The sequence below is a fragment of the Chenopodium album genome, chromosome 1 (genome assembly GCF_948465745.1).
Source record: "Chenopodium album chromosome 1, dcCheAlbu1.1, whole genome shotgun sequence".
Lineage (NCBI taxonomy): Eukaryota > Viridiplantae > Streptophyta > Magnoliopsida > Caryophyllales > Amaranthaceae > Chenopodium > Chenopodium album.
In genome coordinates this window covers 3,271,756-3,293,689 of record NC_137834.1, presented here as the reverse complement: position 1 = coordinate 3,293,689, position 21,934 = coordinate 3,271,756, and the positions used below count along the sequence as shown (strand labels likewise).

Genomic DNA, 21,934 nt, shown 5'->3' with positions numbered 1-21,934 from the left:
TTTATAACATGTGGGTCAGGTCGTGCATGAATCTTTGTTTATGATAAATTGACACAAACTCTCTACATGGTAACACTTTTCTTAACTCATCTGGCATGATTTCACTTGAAGATCGATAAGACACTAGCATAATTTGATGAGCCAACATTTTTTTTTAAATTGCTTTATAACATGTGGGTCAGGTCGTGCATGAATCTTTGTTTATGATAAATTGACACAAACTCTCTACATGGTAACACTTTTCTTAACTCATCTGGCATGATTACACTTGAAGATCGACAAGACACACTATTATATTACGGACTTACGGCTCATCCCGTGTCCAACTCTAATTTTCGAGCTCGGAAAAAAAGAGGTCGAGAAGAGGGTACGTAAAAAAAAAAGAAAGAGTTGAGGGGAGGCGGGAGTTGTGGGTGATTTGTAGCAGAAACTTTTGGTATTAACCATCATATATTCATATTATAGATTACTTAAAAGACTAAAACAGTGATAATTTGGGGGTTAGTAAACTAATAAAGTGATTGTGATTGATAAAGAAGCTAAAGATAAATCAAGGCACACGTAAAAGAAGGGGAACAATCATGATGATGATCATAATGAGCAATTATACTTACCCACTCCACCCAATTTTCTCTCCTCCAAAACATTCATGTTATCATTACATTTACATAATACTAGCTTGCTACTTCATTTTTTTTTTTTTTTTGGGGTTTTCTCAATTAATTTCTTGTAATCATTAACATAATAACCTCACCATCTTTATTACCTCCACTTATCTATTTTCCATCATCATTAGCATGACTTTCTTTTGTCAAGAATAATCATTAATTTTTTTTTTCTTTTATTCACATGTAACACATTTGTACTTATTTCCCATTGTATGTGATCAATTATAATTTCCAATAATAGATTTATTAACTATATATTTCCAATAGTAATTGTACGGAGTAGTATTTTATAAACTTAAATAGTTACACATCGAAATAAATGTAACAAGACTGTATAACTATTTTAACTTTAAATTTTCTAATACTTTTAATGAGTGTAGGCACGAAAAAATTTATATAAAAGTGCTACATCGGATAATCAAGTTAATAAAATTAACACTTTGTTGCATTTATTTTGAATCTATATTTTGCAGATTTAAAATTTATGTTTACAGTGAGTTCAATCAAAATTAATAGATAAAAAGTCAAACTTAAGTACGTAGAGAAGTTTGGTTGGTTTAAGTTAATTAATAATTTAAACCTTTATTAATTTGTTTTTTTACACGTAAACCTGATCTGTTTGACGAACCTTTCAAACGATATTAAGTTGTAAGTAAGGGTGTCTTTTAAAAGATCTCATAACTTATAAGTATTACACATGTAGTGTAATGAGTAGACAAGTGAGACAAATTATAATAGATGAGATGGATTAAAGATTATGTATAAATCTTACTTTTATTAGAATATAAATATTGAAACTTTTAAAATGCAACCAACTTACAAATCACCTAACATTTTAGGGTAGAGAATTTATTAAATTAATTTATTGAAAGAGGTAATTAATAATGTATACACAAATCGTACAAGGAACATATATACTAGAATAATGTTGTGCATAAAGGTGATGGCTTGAAGGAACAATCACTAACCGCAATGTAAATTATGTGACGAGGGAGAGGGGTGGCGGTTGTGGCATCATTCATTCATTTGGTTTTGGCTCATTTTTCTCATTTAGGTATTTTTCGTACACTTTTTTGGTGGAAGTTTAGGTTGGAATTACTGTATATTATAAGACTATATTAGTATATAAATTTTAAAGAGTTTAATCTTTTGGTTAATATAATGGAAGGTGACAATATATACATCTATTACTCTTTTTTTCTTTGTTGACATCCCTTCCCTCTCTTACCAACCCTTGTCCTCGTATAACCAAGCAAGTGATGTCAATATGACACAAGGAGGATGCCACGTGACGACATTTTCATGGAGGTATTATGTTTCACTATGATTGTTCAAGTTCAATTCATAATTAAAATTAATTATCATAAGCTCTATCAACTTCTAAATAGTTTAGGCAAGGGTTCAAATACATTCATACAAGTAAAAAAGCGTAATAACTTAACTTAATTAATTAAGGGTCTGTTCTCTTTCGCTTATTTTCAATTCAATTCAGCTTTAATAAGTTCGGTTCAACTCAGTTTAATAAATCAAAACATGCCCTAAGTTGGTGATAATAGAGCCTTACTACATGTAACTTTTGTAATTAGAGTTGATTAACTCTATGAGAAGTACTATGTCATTGACAAGACTTGATGATGACTAACGAAGCTTTAATAACTTTTTTGAAAGAAAAAAACCCATCATAAAGCACTTGGATTGGACCTTACTTTGTTAATGGAAAGACATATACAAAACTAAGGTAAAAACCAAAATTACGTTCAAAGAGAACTAATAATAATGGACAAAACATGAAAAGTTCGAAGAAATTTAGTAGATACTTCCTTTAATATAAGAAAATCATGATGTAAAGGCAAATTTGTGGTGGGCCTAAAGAATAAATACGGCACAAAAATCCATCAAAAATAAGTAATTAATTTAAGAAACTTTGGGTGCAAAATTATGAAATTATTTTTGTTTGTAAGGAAAAATATTCAAAGGTGCATGATGTTAACGCGGTCCGAAGAATATGTAGCTTGTGAATTTATGCAACCAAAATTCCAACCCCATCACTTTTCAAGAAGGAATCCAATACAGAAAGCCCACACCTTTTATTATTTCTATAAATCCTTTTTTAATTTTTATTTTACATCTCATGGTTTCGAGGGCATAATTGTTTTTTCGTGAGATAACAAGGATGTGGATCCTACTTTTGGTAATTTTTGCCGTCAAGGATTATTCAATTAGTGTTTCAGGGATTATTCGATCAGTGTTACAAAGCTTATTTTGTTCTTTTATAAGCAGTCACATGTGGCTGACTACACACAAAATACACAAGAAGCCCCGGTGAACGGCGGCCGTAACTATAACGGTCCTAAGGTAGCGAAATTCCTTGTCGGATAAGTTCCGACCCGCACGAAAGGCGTAACGATCTGGGCACTGTCTCGGAGAGAGGCTCGGTGAAATAGACATGTTTGTGAAGATGCGGACTACCTGCACCTGGACAAAAAGACCCTATGAAGCTTTACAATAACATTTTGATTGGTAAATATGTTGGTAATCATCAACAACGCTTATCAAGTTTGACATAGTGGCATCATTAACAAAACTAGAGGTATCTTGCTATAACTAGACTCGAGAAAACTGAATCATATTCGATAAATTGAGCTATATTGCTGGACTCAATACTCAACATCATACCCTATTTTGACATAAATGGTGGTTCTATCAACTTGAAAAATCAAAAGCCAACATTAATTTTATTTTCATCAAAAATTTCCTCCATCGATTGCTAAAAGATTACTCCATCTTAACTTTTATAAGTTTTTTCAGTCACATCTTAAACAATTTCATTCCCGCGTGAATAAATTACTCAACTTAAAAGGTTTATATATACTAAAAATATAAAGTTAAACACCAATAAGAATTCCAATTATATAACTCCGTATTAAAATAACCTAAAAATTTCCAATCATAAAACAAAGTATCACATTACGTAAACATAATAAAAACCCGAAACAAACTCAAGACGAACGGCCCATCGGCCGTAACCAACTCTCCTTAAAACTCATTCAACAAACAAAGCCCCCCGGAAGGTGGTTTGCGTACGGGTCAATACAAAGCAATGGTATCGCAAATCGCACGGTTGATATATTTGACGTTGCAAAAATTACGAGTAGGTAGTCTAGTGTACTTACATTACAAATAATCTAAAGATTACTTTTTTTATTGTCAAAAAAAAATCTAAAGATTACATTTTTACTTAACAACAACAAAAACAAAGCAATAATTATACTGTAATTATAATTAGAACAACAACAAAAAATTAAAAAAAGGCAGATAAATAAAGCCACAAAAATCACAGGTGAGAGAAAGTTAAAGAAAAGAAAAACAATGGAAAAGAAGAAGAAGGGTAGTAGTGGTTTTGGTTTGTTCATCTTCTTCTTCTCCAGAATCCTTCTTCTTCTTTGAGATTTAAGAACAAGGAAGATTTCCCAGAAATTTCAGAGGAAATTGAAGATTAATTAATTTCCAAGGTTTTGGTTTTATGGAACAAGAGCTTGCCATGCTTAGGCAGCTTCTTTCTCACTTTCATGAACTCTCTCAACTTTACGGCTATAATACGACATCGTTTCATCCTCATCCTCTTCTTCACTCTTACTCTTATTCGTCTTCTTCCTCTCCCAGGTATAATTTCTCATCTGATCCAGATTTTTGGGTTGTTTTTGTTTGTGGGTTTGTTTTATTTTTGATTTTTATGGTTTTTTCTTTTTGGGTTTTTATTGTTGCATTTTATTCAATTTTTTGTGGGTAATTTACTGATTTCATTTGTGAATGATTATGATTTTTGGGTTTGTGATTAATTTGATTTTTTTTCATGTTATTGTGATTAATTTAGCTATTTATTCAAACCCTTTGATTGGGGTAGCTGTGAGTTTTCTGGGATTTAGCTAATATGCAATTTTGATTGCAAGTGATTGAAATTTGTACATGTGTTTGTTTGAGCTTTGAATTGAGGTCTTAATGATGAATAACAGTGATTATAATGATTCCCTTTTTACCATGGCGAGGCCTGTCATGTCGTGTCGTGTAATACCTACGATTGGTAGGGAGTAGAAAGCTGGGAGATAACCTCTTGGCTTAGTTGTAGACACTCTAGATCCTGTTTCGAACTTGCTCTGATTTCGAGTTAAGTGATGGACTCAATCACTCAACAACCTAGTGTTAATTTGTTGGGTGGAAAGTGGCTGGTTTGGTAGATTGTATTGACACACGGTTGTAAGGTTTTCAATGAGGTAGCTCGGATTTGGTGCTTATATGTATGAATATTATTGTATAGTTGGTGGTATTATATTGTTTTAGCCTTTTAGGTAAGTAACGGTATGCTTCTACTCTTCTAGGGTTTAATTGGCATTTTTGGTGAAGTGAATGAGGAATAAAGTTTTCCATTCAAAGTAATGATTGGAATTACTTCTACATTAGAAAAAAGTTTCCATTAAAGGCAATGAAGCCTTTGGAAAATCATGGTATGAGGGGGCACTATCTATGTAGGATAGCCTATCACGCAAACATGGTGAGACTTACTCCAAATCAATTGTCAAGGGGGGTGGGGGGATGAGATGGGGGCGGAGGGTAGGGAGAGGAGGGGATGATGATGATGTTATATTCCTCAAGAAAGGATGTTATCCCTAATTGAACACATCTTTATTAGTTTTCTTTTTCCTTGAGATTTTATGCATGTCAAGGTGAGAATGTGATTATGAGATCTTGCTGTCTCTGAAATGAAGTATTATTTCTCTTTTAAACATACGCCTAAATTTTGTTTTCCCATTTAAAGTAGTAATGCTCACCTCAGGCTGCAACCTTAAAATGTACTATGTTTTATGTGTCATCTTATTACCAAATTTCAAAATGAATGATGATATACACAGTAAGCATAGAATCATAGATACAGTGAGGAATAATGATTAAATGACTACACTAATCACTAAAGTGAAGCTTCAATGAATTACACTCTGTACTTATGTAGCGAAATGCAGAGCTATCTTAAATGATATTTTTCTTTTAATTGCTAGATTATTTCATATATTATAAGGTGTATGTGTGTGATACTACCTCGGGTCCAAATTACTCGCAACTTTGGGATATTATTTGTGAGGTATAAAATATTCCAAAGTTGCGAGTAATTTGGACCGGAGGTAGTATTATGGATAATTTACTACATGATTTTATGCCGTTAAGGTTAATTAGGCTTTGGAGTAAAGACTTGTAGATCATATATTGCTTCTTTTTTGTCTTTTTTTTTTTTTTTTTTTTTGGGGGGGTAAAGATTATAGCATAAGTCACGTAGCTGTATCTGCGTGATATGATGAAAATTAATTCGAGGCGTTTGTCAAAGTTACAATGTGCTATTGTTGGATCGTACTTGAGCATGAATTCACTTTAGAAAGAAACATCAAACCATTTGTAAGCAGCTCAATTGCACTTGGCTGTTGCTGAAGCAGGATATGGAAAATTGGGAAGGATGTGGATTGGTCTTTCACTAAGTACATGATTTTCTTATATTGTTCCAAGGCCAACTCTCTACCTCAGAAACCGTTTTCTAATGTTAGGTTGAGTTGATATGAGGTTGACCTTAAGGAGTTACTAAAAGGATAAATGAGTATCAGATGTTGATGACGGTGGATGGCAGTGTAATATAAGGTCTCTAAATGTATACATAGTGTCAAAGCCCCAATGGGGCTATGAAAAACTTGAGAGATAAACAACTTAAATATAGTAGTAGTTTCCGGGAAGTCGCAAACCACTGAAGTGCTGGGTGTCGGATGGCCTTTGAGATTGGTGTTACTAGGGTTATTTATAGAGGAAGGGGACCGGAGTGAACAGGAGAAGAAAAGGCAGAGATGTTTATGGCTATGGTTGAGGAGCTTTCTATTCTGATTGTCCTGCCATCATACCTATGGGAGTGATATGGCAGTTGTTTCATTCAGAAAGATGTTGTTTAGTTATTATTTATTTATTTAGTCATTGAATTAGATAAAGAGAAATACAAAATTCATCCAAATCTTTTTTGGCTTAATAGTTTGCTCATCTCTCTTACCTCATTGACTGTGAACCCTTTTTTTTTTCTTTCTAGAAAAAAATGTTAAGGCATGTTTGGAGTGTTACCTCATGAAAATTGTCAGTTTGAAGGGGTGTTTAGACTGTTATTCCTTCTAATTGGAGTGGGGGGGGGGGCAGAGCAGTGTGGTTTAAGATTTAGGGTTAGAGATTTTGAGGTATGAAGTCTGTTTTTGATTTTAAAAAATTAGAATGACAAGTTGGTTTCTACTATGAGTTGCCTCTACTTCACCAAAGTAATGGCCTAAATTGCTTACTGTTCATTCATTCAGTGTTGAACATCGTGACTTGTATTGTGCTATAGATGAAGGTTGAGCTGAGGCCTACTGCTGGTGTTATAGAAGTAAAATTGGAAGTAATTTTGTATAAATCTTTGCTAGAATTAATTGTATTTCAAAGCATTGAAGCTAACTCTATATAGACAATGTGGCCGACCTTCAAAACAGTATTACCTTTTGTTTTCCCTTTCCATATTGAAGTTAGGGAAGATAAATCCCTCACTGTCCCTCCCTTTTTCTTCTGGATTTATCATCCAAACACTATTCATCTTGCTACATTTATCTTTGTGGTTCAAAGCTTTTGAAGCATCAGGTGGATGAATATACAATTTCTAATTACTATGTTATATGAAGATGCTATTTATCAAGCTTTAGAAGGATTAAACATCAATACCTGTTACTCTGTTAGTGATCTCTGTCGTTGATCTGTGATTTAGTTGTACTTGGAATGGAGTTGGCTTTATATACGACTAGACTATTGGGGTAATCAAGTGCCATCCCTGCTTTCTGTCATTACTGGGACTGAGTAGGTCTCGCTTTTAACTTTTTCATTCTTTAACTGTGATGGGACAATGACCTAATTGGATTTTAAAATATGGTTGCATTTACACTCTTGACTTGAACCTATACATAAAATGTTTTATTTATTTGGATATCCTTGATTTAAGGACAATGCCATTTACATGCTGTATTGCTCAGTCTACAGAGAACAATCACTCCTAAGTCAATCACAGGGGTCCTTCGTTGATATTTGTATTCCACATATTAGCTGCTGCACTCCCTCTCTTAATCTTGTTATGTGAGAGGATGGGAATGTTATGAAAATTTGGGAGTGAAAACAGTTTCCTTGTATCTAATGTTAAAAATCCTTGCTGTATTTGCAGACCTTAAACTATTTATACTGATCCTCATGATGATTTGAAGATATTGTTTATTGTTTTACATGCTGAAAAGGCATATTTGCTTATAATTATTTGATTTATTTCTGCTGTTTTTACAGTTGCTGTTTCCTCAATCTTGATGACAATCTCGTGGAAGAAAACTGCAATAGTGTCATCATGCCAGCTGAAAAACCTGGGATTTTAAAAATGGTTGATCATTATAAGCCACCTCCCACCAAGAGATCTCGGAAAGAACGAAATCGTGGAAAGCATTCTGGATCCTCAAACTCATGTGAAAACATGAGTCAGGAGATCTGGAAGGAATTTCCTGAGGACCTTTTGGAGGCAGTCGTTGCTAGGCTTCCCATCGCTACGTTCTTCCGCTTCCGTTCAGTGTGTCGGAAATGGAATGGCATGCTTACCTCGAGGAGCTTTACAGAACACTGTGCCCAAGTGTCTCAATCACAACCTTGGTTCTATACCATAACTCATGAAAATGTGAACACAGGGGCTATTTATGATCCTTCTGCAAAGAAATGGCGCCATCCTACCATCCCTCCACTTCCTCCAAAGGTTATCCTGTTGCCAGTTGCTTCTGTAGGGGGTCTTGTCTGCTTCCTTGATATAGGTCATCGGTTGTTTTACGTATGTAACCCTCTGACCCAGGTTTGGAAAGAGCTCCCTCCAAGATCTGTCAAGGTCTGGTCCCGTGTTGCTGTTGGTATGATTCAATATGGAAATTCAACTACACGTGGCTACAAGATACTATGGTTCGGTCGTGATGGGGAGTATGAAATCTATGACTCTCTAAAGAACACTTGGGCACGCCCGGGAAATTTGCCCTCAGGAATCAAGCTCCCACTTTCACTGAATTTTAGATCAAATACGGTGTCTGTTGATGCCACGATCTACTTCATGAGGTCGGAACCTGATGGGATTGTGTCCTATGACATGGTGAGCGGGATTTGGAAGCAACATCTCATCCCAACCCCACCAAACTCGACCGACCACAACCTTGCGGAGTGTGGAGGCCGAATCTTCTTGGTGGGATTGCTGACTAAGAATGCCGCCACTTGTGTGTGTGTATGGGAGCTTCAGAAAATGACGCTCTTGTGGAAGGAGGTTGACAGAATGCCAAATGTATGGTGCTTAGAGTTTTACGGAAAGCACGTGCGGATGACTTGCTTGGGTAACAAGAGTTTGCTCATGCTGTCACTGCGGTCACGACAGATGAACCGGATTGTCACCTATGATGTGGCGAAACGGGAGTGGTTGAAGGTTCCTGGTTGTGTTCTTCCACGTGGGAGGAAACGGCAATGGATTGCTTGTGGAACTGCTTTTAACCCTTGCCTTACCGCGGTTCCTTAATTGTTTTAATTCTTTTATTCCTTGCCAAGTTCTTTCCATGTTTTCAGATGCTGCAACATTCAGGCTTCAGTACCCTGCAAGAATACTTTGATTGTAAGAATACAATGGCAGTTATCCTTTACTCAAGTGTTTGAATACACGAAAGTTTGTTGTTTTTATTTTGAGTACTACAAAATTAAGAACCTGCCGAGCAGTGTATTGTAGAACTTGCAAATCGTAACATCCGACAGTGTCATGTAAAATTGATATACTACGGAGTACTTAATATTTGTGTCATCTTTGGCAATGTTTTGTTTTTGCTCTAATGTTGTGGGTTGAACATCATATCACAGCATTTGAGAGACAGCACGCGAAATGCGATTTTGGCCATAGGTGTTGAGCTCGATAGAATTTTTGTTGATTCGTGTCATTTGAAGACGCAATTCTATGCATAATCCTCCTATTGGCAATCTTCCTTGTGCAATCTTCCTGCACAATCTGAACTACCTGTAATTGCCACGAAATCGATCTTAATACACTTCAAACTTGTTGAGAAGAGCACCGTAAACATAAAAAGAATGAACGGTGCTCATATCATCTGTTCCCCAGCACACACAGGTTGCAGTCACCCAATGTCTCCTGACTCATGAGTAATTGAGCATGTAGCATACTTAGTTAAGCGACAGACTTTACCAAAGATTTACAAATGGATTTTCGATAAGAAGAAAGAGGAAGGAATATTTCCAAAGGTGCCCTTGTATCATATCTCTTATATGCAAAATTAGGTTGATAGTTGATACTGCAGGGACTAGGGAAGATTATCTTTAAAATGTGCTAGATTCAACACATTGCAATAGTTTAGATTGTTTGAAGACAAATGACCATTTCCAACCCTATTTGGAATTTGGATCTGAAAAGAAAGACAAATGAAGGTCTAACCATCTTAGAAATTTAGCTAATTATATGGCCAATTTGCTACATATTTTGCGCTTTATTACTTTTTATAAACATGAACATTGCCAATTTCAATATGCAACGTCCAACTGTCCAAGGACAGGAGGGTTAGAGGGATTCCCTTCTAAACAAGTAAACATTCATCCATTGAAAACTACTGCTTAAGCAATTGTCTTTGCTATTAAAAAGGTATTGCTTTTATATGTCCAGTCTTCGTGATGCTGAAAGGATCTGTTATGAGTTATGACTCTCTCTGATAGCTGAGGATGACCCATCCCAGCCAAAATTTTTATGTAGCGAACTACACGTACGTAACAATCTAACAAACTTTAACTCTCTTGTCAACTTAAGGGGGAAAGGAGTGAAATAGCGAATAACTACTTTGGACGACCATTCCATAAGGATGTACATATTATAGACACTGATATCGGAAATAACAGCATTACATGATTTCCCTATACTCCGCTTAAGGATTTCAGGACTCTGTATCTTACATTCTGTTTTAAGCGCCACTGTCTATTTTTGGAACTGACCCAGACTGTAAGTGTAACATCAAAGCAATAGCAGTAAGTAAAGGGAACATGTTAAACAAGCGAGTCGAGTAGAGAATGTGCATCACTGCATCTTATTATTTATTCAAAATTTGCATTCGAACAACACAGTTGGTACATTCATCTCGATTACTACTATTTCTGTGGACTAAACATATGAGAAAGAGCTAAACATCACATTGTGCAATTAAGCCATTCCTCCACTTGTTGCTGTCCTGATAATCTGGAAGAGAGCTGAAAAGGAGGAAATAAACAATTTTAGTAAAAGAGCTTACACAACCACATGACAAATTTGTAAACTTTCGTCAACAATTCAAAAGATGGGTTGATTCTAACAATCAGATAAGATGTAAGGTTTTTCCTCCCAAGTTCCTCTTGAAAAATAGTTTCAAGTAACGCGGATTTTATTATCCACAGATTTTATAACTTCAAACTATCAAAAAATTATGTGTACAAAAGGTCAAGTGTGTCCTCAGCGAACAAAAATGAAGAAAGTAATATGACCAAAGAAGGATGCATATGGAGAATAAAGAATCAAGATGAAAATGCAACCAGAATATGACTTTTCTAATTCAAACAAAAAGATAAGAGTCAATCCTCAAAAGGAATATACTGCAAATCTTGAAGCCACTTGGAGAAATGGATCTCAGTTTCCATCACCCCAACAACAAAAAAGCCTTAGTCCCAAAATGATTTGGGGTCGGCTAACATGAATATAAAAACCCGTACAGTATATAGAAAGGAACGTAACAAAATAATCAGTTGAACATCACCCGCAAAAATTAGATTAAAAAAATACGTTGTCCACATGCGTAGTCTTGTTCATGCATAACTAGCATACTCAAACCAAACCCTCAAAACTCACAGTTAGTCAAGACTCAGGGGAAGGGTTTCTAGACTTTCTACACCTTGAAGCTGCCAACTGAAAATGAAGTAATAAGCCTTAATGTTTACAGCTATAAATCCTAAGATGTCCAACACTTCAGGTAGTGCAGTTTCAAAAATACCAAAGAAATCAAATCATGTTTTACTTCGTATATGTTGTATTGTTGTGCATCTGTTAATGAGGCCAGTTTATAGGAAACTCTCATATTCGCAATTGCAGATATCAAAACCATCTTTCTTAGCTTAAATGCAAATCACACCCCAAATATGTTGTGCAACTGTTAATGAGGCCAGTTTACAAGGAAACTCTCATATTCACAATTGCAGAAATCAAAGCCATCTTTCTTAGCTTAAATGCAAATCACACCCCAATTATCCTCAAGGCCCTCAACTATTCCCAAATCTATAGTCACAACACTAGGACAGTGGTAATACCAGACAATATATAATGTAAAAAATGAAGGTAAACTTCTTCCTACAACCAACAATTAGAAACAAAGGAAATAAAGCAAAACAGAAGCTTACATGAGCCAATGACAACGAACACAAAGAAACCCAACAAGATAGGCCCAACAGGATATTCGGAGCCCTTCTTGACAGTAGTCTCGGGAACAAAGCCTCTCTTTGTGACGTTCTTCTGGAACTTTTCGTTCTTCCTGTCAGCAACACGTCTTGAGGTTGTCTACATAAAAGACACACATCACACAATGAGCAAAAGGGTCATTTAGATGCCAAATCCTCATAGGGTGTTCTACAATCTATACATACATATATCCCACAACCAATTCAATAGCCAATATAAAATACATTATGCTAATCTCAATCAATGCACATTCATTACAAAGCATATGAAAAATCTTCAATCATAACTTTACAACTTCACATAAAACTTGATGAGTGAATGGAATTGAACTTTGTATACACCATAAACTAACTATGCATAGAAATGCACAATCACCAACAAAAAAAAAAAAAAAAAAAAAACTAGCAACAACCATATATTATATCAATCATTTATCATTTTCATACACTAGACCAATAACCATTCTTCTTTGGTTTTCTCAAAATTTTGCTTCTACCACCAAAAGAAATCAGGCATATCAAACCCCAATTACCCACATTTCAATTCAATTAACCTTAAAGAACCACTAAATCATCCTCCAAATAATCTAAGAACAAATTTACAATCTAATCAATACACCAAACACAAGTGGTTTACCAAATCAACAAATTCCAACAATTACGCCACATTAAAAAAAAAAAAAATACATTATTATATTTAACAATCAAATATTAAGATTTGGGTTTGTTGTTAGAATTCAAGCTAACAAGTTCATGCATTGCAATTTGCATCTGCATGCAGAAAATGACGGATCTTTATCACACTTTATCAACAAAAAAAAAAAAATCAAACCAATTTCAAAATTTAATCAAACAAGATCCATATTCAAGAATCTACAGGAAATTATAATTGCATGAATCTGATTAACATTCAGTCAAACAAATCAAAAAATTTGAAAATTCAACAACAAGATCACAACTTTACCAGTTAAACCCAAAAGGAGAGAAATTCATAATAAACACAAAATCAAATTACAACATTATAAAAAGCGAAATCAAACTACATATAAAAAAACTACATATAAAAAAAAGGGATTAAAGAGAAAAATACCATGATTACTGGGTGTTTGAAAAAAGAAAAACAGGAGAATTTCAGGGAATTGTCCGAAAAATGTGAAAAAAGAAGACAGATTTTATCTTTACTCCGGAAAAACAATGAAATTCTCTGTCTAACACTTTCTCTCTCTTCAACGCGGCTTTTTTGTCGATCTGAAGAAAGTTGTTGATGGGTTTAGAGCTAATTTATGAGAAGAGAGAGAAAGCTTTTGGATTAAGTCTTAAACGTCAACGCTATGACATGGCATGTTATTATTGGTCTATTTTGTCTACGTGGATGCCACGTTTTCATGTGTCTCATTAACGTTGTAAGAGGTCTTCCAAAGGGAGGTTTGATAGGTACTTGTATATACATATCAAGGGGCATTTGAGACATTTCGCATGGAATTTACCCATCTCTCTCCTCCTTTTCTCTCACCCCCACGTGCTGGATTTAAGTGTACCACTAGGTGACTAATAGTATCACTAGATAATCAAATAGTATCATTGAACATTCAGTGATACTATATATTCATTCAATGTTACTGTATATTCATTTAGTGGTACCAGCTACGTATAGAAATATATAAAGACTAGAATAGACCCGGTCTACAATAACTTATTGTAGACCCAACCTTTTAGTGTACCATACGAATGTGATTATATCATACGAAATGTGATTATATTATTACAAAAGTGATTATATCATCTGAAACTATTATGTAAATGTATCACTCAAAAAGTGAATTTATCATTATAAAAAGTATCAAATAGTAAATTACATCATTCAAAAGATGATTTTTAAATTTTATCATCCTAAAGATAATTATATAATCTCATTAAATGGTTTAATATGAGATTAAAATATGACTCACAAAAAGATAATTATATCATCTAAAAGAGTGATTATATCATCCAGAATGTGATTATATTATTTGAAAGTGTCAAATTTTGGGTAATTTATTGTAGACCGGGTCCATACAAGATCAATTGATATAAATAATATCACTACACATTCAATGATATTATATAAGCTTTTAGTGGTACATTTAAAAATTGGTCCCACTTGCCAATCTCTCTCCTCCTTTCTCTCACCCCCATGTGCTTACAATACTTTTTAATATTTTAAGGTTTGATATGTATTTGCAAATACATATCAAACCTTCATTAGTACTTCCTCAACGTTGTAATAAGTACTGAGGGAGTACTACTCTACTTGTCTACTTCTATTAGATTGATTTATTTTATTACTTAATTTTAATTATAAATTATATTGATTCAAAAAACGATTAGCTATTATAAATTACGGTTAGGGTATGTTATGTTTATCTTATTTTCATTTTTCACTTATTTCAGGTGTAATAAGAAGTCAATCGAGCTTAGATAAGTTCAGTTCAGAAAAAATAAAGGATTATCCGAGTACAAATTACAACTAAAATAAGTTGATAAGTGAAAATCAAGTGAATAGAGCACATCTATAATATTGTTTTGATATAAAATTAAGTGTTCACTTTACGTGTCTAAAAATTCTTATTTGGACGATGATTATCTTATGAAAAACTCACGAAAAGAACATCTTTTATGATGGTTGGAGGAAGTATTTGGTATCATTGGAATAATTTCATTCTCTTAATGTCTTGACTCTTGAATTTGATATTCAAGGTATACCGGCAATAGAACTCTTATTGAGAACAATGAGAGGTCCTTGGAATGATGCCTTTGAGTCTTAGACATCCCTTTACCTTTGAATCAACTCAAAGGAATAATCGTACATGTGGTACAGAACTACAAATACACTGACGTAAGTTAGGACATGTTCTCTTCAACTTATTTCATGTACTTATTACTTATTCTTAATAAATTCATATCAGATCAGACCAGACCAGACCAGAATCATTCAGATCAGAACTTTTAATTATCAGTTACTTATTGCTAAATATCGTTAATTGCGTATTACAAAAAAATTATGAAAATTGCATATTTGAAAAGTTCATAATGAGACGAATCTAACCAGATCAATTTTGATAATAATTTTGTTTATAGATTAGTATTAAAATGCATTCAAAATTTAGTCAAATTATTAAATAAGATCAGACCAGAACAGATAATAAAAATTTAAATCAGACTAGATCAGATTTTATTAAAATCAGACCAGATGTCCTTGTTTTAAGTGAAGAGAACAAGTTTTTAATATCGAATTCTTGTAAAATTATGTGACAAATTGATGAGACATATTTAATTCACCGTCTTGGTTATATCTATAATTCTATAGCCCATATTAAAAAGAACAACAATATTCGATAGGATCTGATAATGACTATTCAAATTTCGCAAAATTGTTCCATACTAGGTGTAATTTATTGTCATTACAACAATTATCAAATTGGTCGTTAGAAGTTAAGAGAGTGCATATGAAATATAATGCATACAGCTGAGCATACCCAAAGGAGTAGGTAACCCACTTTACTTAGCAACTTATCATAAACAGTTGGGCTTTTGGGCGGTTTTAAATGGTGTGTGAAGTTGTGAACGTACATTAAGAGTTTCCCGCAAAAAGTAGTTAAGCAACTCTGTTTTTTATTTTATTTTGCCTGCTTTCACAATGTTGTCATTAACAAACTTAAGCCAAAATTCCCATAAAAAAAAAAAAAAAAAAAAAAAAAAAAAAAGAACAACTTAAGCCAAGATCATTTGAATTAGGAAGTATATTTATAATTTAATTTTTTAGGTTTGAAAACTAAATTATATTCATGTCGAAAATTATTGTAGAAGCATAAGCATCAGTGAGACAGTGATCATAACCGCGCCCAAGTGTTTATGAATAAGAACCAAGGGTAGACTTGAGATCACAATGTAAAGTTTGTTTTGCTTCAGCAGATGATCTTTATAAAACCACTTCAGTATAAACTAAGAAAACAGACTAGTGTCTAAAAAAAAAAAAAAAATCCTAAGCTACAACAATTGTAGTGAGAACAACTGTGGCTAAGCCTAATTGAGGTGTGACTTGTATATTTAAAGGCCTTGTAGCGTATATTACATGAACTCGAGGAGCCCCCAACTCGCTTGTTGCCAAATAAACTCGACAAATGAGCCAAGCTGTCTGTCATTGGGCTGAAACCTGTGAATATACATCAGTCCTCATTGTTTCTGTTTCAAATTGCAACCAAGTAGCGGTTTTTCACTCGCTTGCTGAAAGCCTGAAAGTACAGGGGTGCAATATTTAGCATGATGACCAAGGCTCAACAAGATTGTATTATTGATAGGTCCTGAACAAATTTTCTGGAATAACTTCAAATTCAGATCGCTTTCCACAGGAAAGTCAAGAAATTGAATCGTCTTGAATGTTCTGCACTGTCATACTTCAGTTGAGTAACTACGAAATCTTTTACAGTGCTGGGCTGCTGGCTTCCTTTTGCGCTTTCCTATTGGCGGAAGATGATCCTTTGTTTCTGCAGTATTTCGTATGCCTCTATCACGTGGTTTTTCATCATCATCATCTACAATGTCCACCCTCTCAGTCGCCTGATTTTCCACTATATCTATATCCTTTGCATCAGCTATCACTTGAAGAAATTCAGGTGGAAGAGCTGCCGGGTCCAACTCCCGGCAACCCTTTGGAGCATTAGGAGATTCATGACCTGAAAGCAAGTGAGAAGGAAGCTGATAAGAAAACCGAAAGATCTCCTCCTTAGGGATCCTCCTCACTTGTTTTGAGTCCAAGTGATGATGAAAAACAGCCTTGAAGCCAGCAACTTTGACAAGTGGTATTACAACAACTCCAAGCTCCTCATCATAATCTTCTAGTACTTCCACCATGTCATACTTGTGTATAACCTCATCATCAGTGAGTTCATTCCAGTCTGGAGACCAATTCCTATACAGTGCCCACACATCTCCCTTCCTTGGAAAGATACGAATAGCTCCACGTGAACCTTTTGTCCATCTAACTTTATGTGAAAAACAATTCAGACCATCATTTTTCTCATGCCGGCCTACTCGGAAGTCTCCACATGTTTTTGAGAAACCTGAACCAACCCAATTTAAAGGACCAAGTTCTGTATTTGTGGTTGAGTTTAACCAACTGATCCGTATCCTAAATGGATCCCGAGATATTACACTTTGAACCATAGCATAAAATCTGGGCATGCCATCATCATTGTCATATACAGCCCATACTTGATTCTCTCCAAAGGCCCTTTCAGTCCTATCCTTGTCAAAATCATAGAATTCTGGATCAGGAACAGGAATTGATAACCGATCTTGAGTCACACTTAACAGGGAATTATCCTCAGAAACTAAGCCAGAGTCTGCTGCTTTACTAGACTTCATTCCCAAGTTGCCATTTATCACCACATTTTCCTGCCTATTGTCCTTGTCATGAGATTTCTTAGTTGCTATCTCCTTTTGAGCAGCATTGTTTAACATACTAGCAGAATTCCATTCAGCTATTTTTGTAAGAATTTCTTTCCTAGCCTTATGCATCAATATGCTACGCAATTCGCTCTGGGATAGCTCCCTAGTACGGTTGAGTTCACCGATTCTATTTGCATAAACTGACCCAGACCACCTAGTACCACTGTGCCTGGGAGGTGGGATTGTGCTTGATATGCCAACTCCAGCACCTCCAAGGCCCATATGATCATTGTTCATATTGCTATCATCACTCACTCTTTTCTTTTTCTCGCTAGAGGAACCGATCATTTCTCCAGAAGCATCGTTTTTCCTTTTAGCCTTTTCTCGTTTTCTGGCAGCTTGTGCTTCCTCACGCACTCTTTTAACCTTCTCATATGTCTGTTGAACCACATTTGCAGCTTGAGAAACAGATGAAACACCAGCTGCTCCTGAGAATGGAGTCCACTGTGAGTTATCTGTGTTGTGCCCAGCATTATGACTACTTTTGTTTCTCGCTTCCTGCTGAGAGTTTTGCCAGTGTTGGAAATCTTCCCGTGGTTTTGACGATTCAGAACCATTTGAAACAGGTGGGGGTGTCTCTATGGCGAAAAATGGCTTGCGGCAATTAGGGCAGCGCAAATTGTGATTAAGATAACATCTAAGGTATTCATACTGCATCTTACATCTATGGCAAACAGTCCAGAAAGAATTCTGATTTGCCTTCTTAGATGAACCAGGAACAGAAGAGCCATTTGATGGGGAGGCATTTTTATTAACTTTGGGATTAGACATGGTAGCTTTAGCAAAGTTGTAAAAACCATTAGCACCAGGCGGCACAGATGAACTCTGAGAAGGAGGTTTAGTCTTCTGCGAAAAACCCCTAATGTTCCTTCTTGAATCATAGGCAGCTCTCCTGTTTCTGTCAGATAACAAGCTCCAGGCTTCTGAAATAAGCTTAAAAGCCCCTTCTGCTCCAATAGACTTGTTTTTGTCAGGATGGAGCATAAGAGCAAGCTTTCTATATTGCTTCCTTATCGTATCATCGTCTGATTTAGGGGTCACACCAAGCACACCATAAAAATCTGCCTCCCCTAGCACTGGATCTTCTGCAGCGGCATACACATCAAGAGTTGCCAACATCTGCGAAATCCCCTCAAGACCAGGATACAAATTCTGTGCCTTGAGCGCAAATTTCTTGGCCCCCGGTAAGTCCTTGGCATCAAACTTCCTCTCCGCAATCTCCCTTGCCTTGATTGCATCATCTTTATTGCACTCCATGCCAATTCTTTTCACCCTTATCAATGTACACTCAATGAATATGCAAAAGTATCATCCAAATCTTCCGAATCTCAATTAAACAGCATAACCCTTAAGCATAACAACAAATTTGAATCAAATCTCCAAATACACAAACAAACTGAAGGGACTAAGTAATTTCTATAAAACACCAAATCAAAATTAAGAACAATCTCCAAAACAATGTCCAACAACAATCAAATTCCCTCTTTTATGAATTGCAAATGAAGGATTAGTATACCCTCTGCAATCAAACATTATTATTCAGCATACTAACAAACATTACAAAATAACCATCAAAATTCATTCTATTTACCAAAATGCAAAATATCAAACAAAAATTGCATACTGAATTCAACAATATAAAACCCATGTTCAAATTCCAAAACCCAGCAAAATATCAAATTCAGCAACAAAAAAATGAATAGTAATTTATTAGTAAAATGGAATCAAATTGATCCAAATTACAGTTTCAACTAACTGAAACGAACAAAACTAACCCGCAAAAAACCCTAACATTTTTCAAACTAAAATCAAAACCCTAGAATCAACGCTTAATCAGTATGTTCGTAAAATTAGGAGAGAAATTGAAAGTAAAAGCAACTGAATTGAAGAAATACCTGGCGAAAAACAAGTAAACTATACTTCGTAAACAAGTATATTTGAATCAAAATACACCATGAACATGAATATGAAGGACCACCATTAACGTTGGTTTAAGGTTTTTCAATGTTTGCCGCTATTTTCTTTCTCAATTACAAAAATTTCCCAATTTTTAAGGGGTAATTTTTCTAATCTAATTTTATCTCAAAAGAAAAATATGAAAGTTTCAAAAAAAATTCAATGAAAAATAAAAAGGTCTTAGAAAAATGTGGAGGGTATGGGTTTTGCTTGTCTTTTGGAAGATTTTTGTGCCTCTTTGAATCCATCATGAATTAAAACTAAATGCTTTTTTTTTCTAATTGGTTGAGACTTTAACTATGGTTAAATTTTAACTCGACTCAGGTGACTGTTGGGTTTATCTGTGATAAGGTTGTGTTTTGGTTTATCATGCCCTAAAGTCTCTTGTGCAAACAAATTGAACTACTCGATGTCGCACATGACAGTGGACGTATTTTGCTATTTTCCTATAGCTCTTTTCCCTCCCCCGTCTCCCTCTTCCTCCCTTTCCTCGTAGACACCATCAATTCTAAAATCACACAGGACCAAGACTTTAACAACCACAAAATATGCAAACAAAATTTTATCAAGAATTGTCACTTAAAACCATCAGTTAAGGATGTTCGATGTCGATATTGAGGTGTAAGTGTGATCTTCAATTGTCATCGTCATTGGACAATTGAAAAAACTTAACTGGTTATCATGTGTTGATTAATGGAAGTGGCACTAGAGGGTGGTTGATAGATGGTGGTAGTTATAAAAAGAAGGGGGAGGGCAATGCATCAAAAGTCATGGCAATGCTTATATTTAAATGTAATAGCGTACGTCGTGTCATAAACAATAACTTTTACCCAAGAATGCATGCCTCGATAGAACTAAAGTTGGCTCTGGGCCGGGCCGGGCCAACATGCTTTGGAGTTGGTTAGGCCCGACCCATGAGTTACATGCCGTGTCGAACCGAAATTTTCAAAAGGTTGACCCATGCACGGCCCATGCCCGTGTGCCATTGTGCAAGGCTTGCGTGCTTAAGCAAAATTTTCATTGATTTTAACATGCTTTGTCGTGTTGTGCCTTATCGTGCATCTATCAAATAAAAGCGACTTACGGCTCAGCATATACAGTAATGTGTCGTTCTTTTTTCGTGTTAGACCTTGCGCCGGCATGCCCATTGCCATCTTTAGATAGGACTCATAGGAGCAATAAAAGATTATAAGATAAATTACTTAAATTTTGGCTAACCTGTTGCATTTGTCTAGCAAGCTGCAAGCCTGCAAGGGGGCTAGAGGCTTGATGGGTCCTATAGGCTCTATGTTACTATGTATGTGCCATTGGGTTTTTGCTCCTTCCTCTTATCATACATTTATACCACTAGAGGATTGGAAGAAGCAAGAACCCAAGTAGCATAAGAATAGTGTTAACTCAATATTTGGGTTTGTTTCCCTGACCACATCTCAATTTTCACGGATTTTTTTGGACCAGATACTTGGGAGTAGAGGATAGGATACGGGAATCCTTACTCCCCAAGTATCCTCACTTGATAGGATTCAAATCTCATACCTCAGGATTAAACCTTATTAAGTTAAAGTGAGTCAACACTTTGTTAGAGAAAACAAAACTTGTTACTATTGAAGTATTGAGTATTGATCAATTGATGTATAACTAGGGGTGTCCATTCGGTTTTCGGTTTGGATTTAATCCAAATCCGATCCGAAATAGAATTCGGTTTTTAATTTTCCAATCCAATCCGATCCGAACTTCTCTCCCAATCCAATCCGAATTAAAATTCGGTTATTTGGATCCGATCAGAAAATCCGAATTATAATACATTATTTTTTTTAGCACCTAATGCGATTATAAAAATAAAGCTTTAATATAAAAACAAGTTTTAAAAATTAAGATTAAAATAAATAGTTCAACATCAAGTCATTAATTAATTAAATTTAAGTTATGTAGTAGTAAGTATTTGAGCTAAAGTTTAAAAAATAAAGAAATACATATTTATACAAGCTTAATTTTACAATTCGGTTTTCAATTTGAATTGGATCCAATTAGATCCAATCCGAAAATCCGAATTTTCAAAAAATCTCAATCCGATCTGATTTAAAGTTCGAATTCGATCCGAATTGATAACTCGATTTAGATTTGATTGGATTTCGGTTTTAATCCAAATTATAGACACTCCTATGTACAACTCTGTTGTTTACCGTAGTAGATGTAACGGTTGACATTATGTAGTCTACTTTCCTATGTTTTCATTTGTACTCGTTTGG

The 21,934-nt window shown here is 35.0% G+C and overlaps 2 protein-coding genes across 2 annotated transcripts; one reads left to right on the top strand and one right to left on the bottom strand.

Annotated features, from left to right (window-relative positions):
* Nucleotides 1–3,903: 3,903 nt before the first annotated feature.
* On the top strand, nucleotides 3,904–9,558 carry LOC145640139 (F-box only protein 6-like). Its single transcript, XM_081691449.1, has 2 exons — nucleotides 3,904–4,331; nucleotides 8,043–9,558. The coding sequence occupies exons 1-2, from the start codon at nucleotides 4,192–4,194 to the stop codon at nucleotides 9,289–9,291; spliced, it is 1,389 nt and encodes a 462-aa protein (XP_081547575.1). The 5' UTR covers nucleotides 3,904–4,191; the 3' UTR covers nucleotides 9,292–9,558.
* Nucleotides 9,559–16,114: 6,556 nt separating this feature from the next.
* On the bottom strand, nucleotides 16,115–19,895 carry LOC145640134 (uncharacterized). The gene is made up of 2 exons (XM_081691444.1): nucleotides 19,625–19,895; nucleotides 16,115–19,076 (listed from the first exon to the last, which is right to left on the bottom strand). Exon 2 carries the CDS (start codon nucleotides 18,984–18,986, stop codon nucleotides 16,671–16,673), a length of 2,316 nt encoding a protein of 771 aa, XP_081547570.1. The 5' UTR covers nucleotides 18,987–19,076; nucleotides 19,625–19,895; the 3' UTR covers nucleotides 16,115–16,670.
* Between the last annotated feature and the right edge of the window lie 2,039 nt (nucleotides 19,896–21,934).